This window comes from Bidens hawaiensis, unplaced genomic scaffold (genome assembly GCF_021521415.1).
Source record: "Bidens hawaiensis isolate Kalapana, Puna unplaced genomic scaffold, B.hawaiensis_p1.1 tig00013539_1, whole genome shotgun sequence".
In the NCBI taxonomy this organism is placed as follows: Eukaryota; Viridiplantae; Streptophyta; class Magnoliopsida; order Asterales; family Asteraceae; genus Bidens; species Bidens hawaiensis.
Window position 1 is genome coordinate 106,616 of NW_027492149.1, and position 7,532 is coordinate 114,147.

The 7,532-nt window shown below is 38.7% G+C and overlaps 1 protein-coding gene across 1 annotated transcript; it reads left to right on the forward strand.

The window, feature by feature from the left end:
* The first annotated feature begins 200 nt into the window (after positions 1-200).
* On the forward strand, positions 201-1,944 carry LOC143544365 (uncharacterized). Its single transcript, XM_077036488.1, has 2 exons — positions 201-913; positions 1,615-1,944. Exons 1-2 carry the CDS (start codon positions 257-259, stop codon positions 1,777-1,779), a joined length of 822 nt encoding a protein of 273 aa, XP_076892603.1. The 5' UTR covers positions 201-256; the 3' UTR covers positions 1,780-1,944.
* Positions 1,945-7,532: the final 5,588 nt, after the last annotated feature.

Sequence of the window (7,532 nt, forward strand, 5' to 3'; positions counted from 1 at the left end):
ATGGGCCCATGATTCCATGAACGCACATTCAAAAAATTGGGCTTTCTCTAAAGTTATAATTAAACATACAAAAGTCCACAATAAAGTTGAATGTATCTAAAACTTAACCCAGCCCAATCTCAATTTTAGGCCCATTTACCCAATTCACCAACCCTAGCTTTCTGTTTCACCACCACATATAAATCTCCACATTTGTTATCCTAGGGTTTCCTACCAGCAATCCATCTTCACTCCAACAACCAACCAGCAATCAATCATGGCAGAAAGAGGCGGAGAACGTGGCGGATTCGGCAGAGGCTTCGGCGGGAGAGGCGGCCGAGGAGGCGACCGCGGCCGTGGGCGCCGTCGCGGCGGCCGCCGCGACGCCGAAGAAGAGAAATGGGTACCAGTCACCAAGCTCGGCCGGTTAGTAAAAGACGGCAAGATCACAAAGCTGGAGGAGATATACCTCCACTCACTCCCAGTCAAGGAGCATCAAATCATTGACCAAATCCTCCCAGGGCTGAAAGACGAGGTGATGAAGATCATGCCGGTCCAGAAACAGACCCGGGCTGGTCAGAGAACCCGGTTCAAGGCGTTTGTGGTGGTGGGTGATGGGAATGGGCATGTGGGTTTGGGGGTTAAGTGTGCGAAGGAAGTGGCGACTGCGATTAGGGGTGCGATTATTTTGGCTAAGTTGTCGGTGATTCCGGTGAGGAGAGGGTATTGGGGGAATAAGATTGGGAAGGTGCATACTGTGCCGACTAAGGTTACGGGAAAATGTGGTTCGGTTACGGTTCGGTTGGTTCCGGCTCCCAGAGGTGCGGGTATTGTCGCCGCGAGGGTTCCGAAGAAGGTTTTGCAGTTTGCGGGGATTGACGATGTGTTTACGTCGTCGAGGGGTTCGACTAAGACGCTCGGGAACTTTGTCAAGGTATATTATTATTATTATACATTTTGTTTAATAGTTGGTTATTGTTATTGTCTTAATACTGGTTCGTTGACAATTGTTTTGTGGTAAATTGTGTAGAATTGTATAGAAAGGTGCTGTTTCTTATTGTTTTTGAGTTAATTAATTACTTTGATTTGTTTTTTATAACATTATTTAAGTTTTGTTTTGTTACTGTAAAATGATACACATGCCACATACTTCCATTTTTATAGTGTTTAAATAATACATAAGCTTGTGAAAATGTAGTTACTTTGAATGGTAGAAACTAAAATATATTACATTGAATTAAGAATGTGTTGTTCGTTGATTATGTGTCTATTTCGAATATAGTTTGTTGAAATGTTTTAATATTTGTTGCTAGTTGTGTTAAAAACTCTAGGATATGAGGCATTTGTAAGCTTCTAGCTTCTAATATTGTTTTTTTTGGTCAAGTTTTCATCTTTTAAAAAAATCTACTTATTTTTTTCATTTTTTTGAAGTATTGATATTTTTAGTTGAATGCTTACATTTTGCTTGGTTTGATTCTTAACTTTTTGTTTAAAGTCATGGTACATTATATTAAAAGTAAAGGATCTTATGTTATATAGCAAAGCTTTTTTGCACTTTTTATTGATTTAGTTATACATATTTGTGCATTATGTGTTGATAAGAAATTTTGAACCCGAGTAATTTGTTGTTTACAGGCAACTTTTGATTGTCTTCTCAAGACTTATGGTTTTCTGACCCCTGACTTCTGGAGAGAAACAAGGTTTTCAAGGTCTCCATTCCAAGAGTACACCGACTTGCTGGCAAAGCCAACCACAAAGGCAATAACTTATGTTGAAGATGTTGCTGATATTCCTGCTTAAGAAGTTTCTAGAATTTTGGTGAGTATGTTATGTTTTTTGAATATGTTTTGTCGCAGATACTGGTTTAATGTTATGTTATTCTTTTCTTTTTGAGTGTTACTCTATTTGGCTTTTGCAATGCAAACATATTTTACGATGATAATATCATGGAGGTTTTCTTGATTATATGCCATGTGTTTATGTTGAAAGCTATTCAGTTTCTAAATGTTATATATGCTCCTTGTTTTTGTTTAACATATTATTTATCGGCAATAACGAATAAAACTGTTAAAATAGGAAGTGAAAAGTTTTTAAATTATCAATCGGGTTGGGGTCCATTGGCAAAGGGTAAAGGCAAAGCCTTTAGACACTTGGGTTTTAGATGGAGATGTTTTGGGTTCAAATCTCACCGACAAGGATTAAAAGTTATTTGTCGTTCTGAAAAATTAAGCGCTTTTAAACTGAGCTCTTAGTTTTAATGTTGTTTTTGACAATTAATCTTTTGAGCAAGAAGTACAAAGGTGGAGGGGGCACATGCCTCAAACATGCGCCAAAGCGCTAATTGCAGGCCACCACGCCACCTGTTGTTCTTGAATTTGCCCACGGCGCCCCATTACCCCTGTGTTCCTGCCACATGAACAGGCATGCATGTTCAAACATCTCTCCTTTCTTCGGGTTATGTCACATCTTAAGATATCTGCTGAGTAAAAAGTGGGGGTTTGCTGGTGTTGCTGGACCACCTGCCCCAGGTTACTGGTCCGACTATTAAACTTGCAAGATGGCTGGTTACATTGGCCTCACGGTTATGCATAGATTAACCAAGGCGGTCTTAATGAACTAAACGTTTTTTTTTCATATAGTCATGAACAAACATGATTACATGACCATTTGACGAGACAAGCTTGAGCTAAATGAATACTAAACTCAAATGATTAACCACATTTTCAACCATATTGCAACTTACGACCATGGACAAAGGAGCAACACAGTTTTTTTTGTTTCTCTCTCCTAGAATCTACCTATACATTTCATCAAATATAAATATATGTGTGCATGTGTATTTAATTAACGATTTTTATATTTTCGCCCGTGTAATACACCGGTCAATAACCTAGTTAAACTATTAAATAATTGGCACGCTCATCCTGCACTCAACCTCATAACCGTGGGGGGCACTCCTCTTTGAACCCACACCATTAGCCAATAATGTCAATTTGACATGGAAAGTTTGTAATGAAATCTTTTAGTTTGTTGCTCAAAGAAGTTGAAAGATAACTTTGTACATAGTGAAAGGCAAACCCATACTAGAGGTGCACAAATCGGGTTCAACTGGAAAACCCGAACCGGTTCGAAACCGGTTTTTTCACACCGGGTTGTAAAATGGCACCGGTTTCAATCAAGAACCGGTTCGGTTCCCGACCCGAATCGATGCCCAGATATACTAACTTTTAAGAACCGGGTAGGGTATGAACCGGAACCGGTTTTTACGTAAAAACCGGTTCCACCGGTTTTTTTTGAAATTTAAATATCATAGCCGTTAGGAACTGGTTCCAACGGCTATATAGCCGTTTTTGACCGTTGGAACCGGTTTTTTAACTATAAATAGGTTATTTTTTTACTCTAAATAGCAAGGTTTGTTTGTGTACTTGTTAAACCACTTCCAAAACTATAAAACACACTCCAAACCACAATTAACCTTAAACCGACAACAAATGGCAACTAATGATGACGTTGTTATGGTGATCGAAACAACAAGATGCCCCGATGTTTGGGTTCATTATGATTTGTGTCTCATGACCGACTCACATGAGTTTGCACGTTGCAAATATTGCTCGAAGTTTCTTAAAGCAGGGTCCAACTCGACATTACGAAAACATACGAATAAGTATTGTCGAGAGAAAAGAAGTTTGGAAGCTAAAAAAACGGAAGTGGGAGAGTCGTCCGGCTCTACAACCCAAAAATAAGTATTCCCGGATTAAAACGACGGACTTTGTTTTTTATGTTTTAGTTGTTATGTTTAGTATCGTTTATGTTTTAATAATGTTTGTAATAGTTATTTTTTAAATAAATAAAATGTTCGTCGTTATTAAAAAAGTAACAAAAATTAATCATGAGTAACAAAAGTAATTATAATAAAACAAATCAAAACTAAATATTAGTTGAACAAGTTACAAATAATTTTACCAAAACAAATAATTACAACTCTTCTTCGTCTTCATTCTCGTCTTCACCATCGTCTTCGTTATCGGAAGAAACCCCGTCCTCCGCCTCCTCATCATGAATATGACGCTCTATTGGTATTTCGTCTTCAAAGTTCGCCTTGTGTTGTACACGATCCACCGCATCCAAATGGTCCTTTAGGCAAATGCAAACCTCTAGAGACTCGGGAGTTAGTTTTGTTCTTCGCATAGATAACACCCTCCCACTAAGAGAAAAAACCGATTCGGAAGCAACCGTTGAGGCTTGTACGGCAAGCAAATCACGAGCCATGGCGGATAGAATGGGAAATTCGTTTTGTTTACCTTTCCACCAAGCCAACAAATCAATATTGCGAATTTCGTCGACCGTTGCGCCCTCAACATAGTTTGCTCCACTATATCGACCAAGTTCGCTACTTGGTGTGTTTCCTCTTTGCCTCTTAGATGCCGATTCACGAATCCCATTCATCAAGTTTATAAGTGGGTCATTGCACGGCCTACTAGTTGTTGTTTTTTTCACAAAAGACGATCTCGTGCTTGGACCATACATTTGAAAATAATGGTCATAAAGGTCTTGAAGGTTTTTGTTGAACTTGTCCTTCGCTTCCGTCGACAACTTCGGGTCAATCTCGTGCATACCTAAGTTGTCGAATATTTCCTCAATCGTTGTTTCAACCCCATTAACATTCCAATAGGGGTTTCATGCGGCGGCACAAGTAAAGACCGGCGGTATGTTTTCAAAATATTTTATGAACTTTTCTTTCATCACCGCAACAATATTTTCGAAGAGTTTGTTCTTCTCCGCAAAGCTTTTAAAAACACAAGACATATAGTACAATTCTTGCAAAACCCAACAACTAGTAGGGTAATAGACTCCCGATAATTTTGTTGTTGACTTTTTGAACACGTCAAGATACTCCAACAAATAGCCGACTTGGACCCAAACACTTTCCGGAAACATATCGGCCTCGCGTTCTTCAACAAGATTGTTATGAAAAGCTTGTAAAGTTTGGCGTTGGGCAAAAACACACTTTAACATATGACAAGTTGAGTTCCAACGGGTTGGAACGTCCCAACTCGGCCCCAAATACTTTCTTTCAACCGACTTGTAATAGTTCTTATATTCAAGATGTCTTCTTTTACCACTTTTGAAGACATCTTGTAACATAAGTCTAAAGTATTTTAAATCATCACAAATGTTTTCATTGTCAAGACCTATTTGAACAACCAAGTTGATGATATGTGCAACACATCGGACATGAAAAAAATCCCCGAAACAAGGTGGTGAATATTTAATGATAAATTTTTCAGCCGCCTTAGTATTGTTTGAAGCGTTGTCAAACGAAATCGAAAATATTTTATTTCTCAAGTTGTAAGTCGTTATAACTTCATCAAGTAATTCAAACAATTTTTCGGCGGTATGTGGGAACGGGAAGTTTTCAAAAGCGATGGTGCGTTTCATCAATTTCCATGTCACCGGAGCAACCCAATGAGCGGTGACACATATGTATGATTCGGGCAACCCGTATGGTGCCGACCAAACATCGGTAGTTAAACTAACCATGGCTTCTAAAGAATGAAAAGACTCGATTAACTCTTTTTTAGCACACTCCCACAACCTGATACAATGACGTCTTAAGGTAGTACGACTTACATGTGTGTATCTCGGTTGTAGAGTTTCGCGAATCAACGACGTCAACTCCGGGTCATCAAAGTGGTTAAACGGCAAACCTCGTTGAATAACGAACTTTGCCATTCTATCTTGAACTTGAGTCGTGTTGTAACGAAATAGTGTACCATCTTTACCCAAGTCAATTTGATCGGTCGCGCCAATCCCTTTCAACGCCTTGCAATATGGCTTCTCGATGTGCTTTCTCAAAGTAGAGTTGGAATCGTGCTTTAATATTGAACCACATAGTTTGCAACGAGCCTTTTGATAACCTTCGTCATCCACAATCAAATCCCAATTCTTCCATATGTCTTGGTTGCGGTTATGGTTGACTACCGTAACAACCCTTGGGTCCTCCATAACAGGAACGGGGGCAACAAAAACACTCTTCTTAGCCTTCTTGTTAGTTTTTTTGATGGGTGCCATAATAATATTTAGTTGGATGATCGGGTAACGGAACGGGTTTGCTAAATGAGTAGTATTTTAGTTTGTTTTTGAGTTTGGTGGTGAAATTAGTGGTGGAAAACAAGTTATATATAGGTTTGGGCATCAAAAACCGGTTCCAACGGCTATATTACCGTTGGAACCGGTTCCAACGGATCTATTGTCTCTCGAAAACCGGTTCCAACGGCTATATTACCGTTGGAACCGGTTCCAACGGCTAATTGGTGGCTAAAAAACCGGTTCCAACGGCTATATTACCGTTGGAACCGGTTCCAACGGCTACTTTGACTTTTGTTTGACTCTTCAAAAAAAACCCGCCGGAACCGGTTTTTCCGGGTACGAACCGAACCGGTTACAATTAAGAACCGGGTAGGAACCGGGTTGGAACTGATACTAACATACAAATATGAGAACCGGGTACGATTTTCGGGTACAAAAATACCCAAACCGGGTATTGTACCAACCGGGTTGGAACTGGAACCGGTTCCGGTTCGGTTCCACCAGTTAGGTTCCGGAACCGGTTTTTTTGTGCACGTCTAACCCATACTATGAACTTCAATTTCTTTTACGGTTTTAAAGTATTCGATACTTGTTTTCATATGAAATTTACGTATCTTTTTTTTTGGACGGTGAAGTCAATCAATTGAAGTTGCACAACCACAACGAAGAGGGATACACCGGTACATCCCTGAAAGAGAAACTCGTACATCAGTGCATTGACCACTACCACACGACCTAGTTTCAGAGACACCCACACAACTATGGTAAAAACCCTTGGAGTTGGGATTGAGCTGTTGGACCCAATGGTCCTAAGATCCACCCTTCATTTCCCCTTGCCGTTAGAGAAAATAATCAACCAGATGAATTTTATATATTTGACAGTTGAGTGACACTATTTATGAAATTTTTTAAAAAGTGATATCTTATTTGCTAATCTAATTTTTCACGTGTTATTTATTCTTGATAGATATTCAATACATCAGTTTAAATTAAACAAACTATGGGAAAATCAAACAATTACACCCCGGTTCATCAATTTGGGTTCCTCATTGTGAAAACGAATCTTATTCCATTAAAGAAAACCTTTAGTCGATTGGGTTTTCAGGTTCAATGGTTTTATAATTGTTGTATAAATGTTTAATTAACATTATAATTGTTGTACCGAATTGAGTTTTCTAAAATCGACCACCCGATTAGAAGAAAAGGAAAAATATAACCTAGTTCGGTTTTAAGCATTTTAGTTTGCGTTTTGATTTAACCGAAATGATTAAAAATATAATATGTAAGACTATTCTAAAATCATAAAATTTTTGAACGTAGTAAACTTATACATGAATGCCACCAAATAATAATAGTCGACAAGATCGAGTTGCAAGTTTGACTTTGACGTGTTGATATATATTTTTCATTCATTCATTCATTCATTCCGCCGTGAGAAGAAGACTTTTAACGCGGATACCAAA

Excerpts from the sequence above, each read along its gene's own strand:
- LOC143544365 (XM_077036488.1), top strand. The coding sequence starts at position 257 with ATGGCAGAAAGAGGCGGAGAACGTGGCGGATTCGGCAGAGGCTTCGGC. Across the intron at positions 914-1,614 it reads CGCTCGGGAACTTTGTCAAG|GCAACTTTTGATTGTCTTCT; the intron begins GTATATTATTAT and ends TGTTGTTTACAG.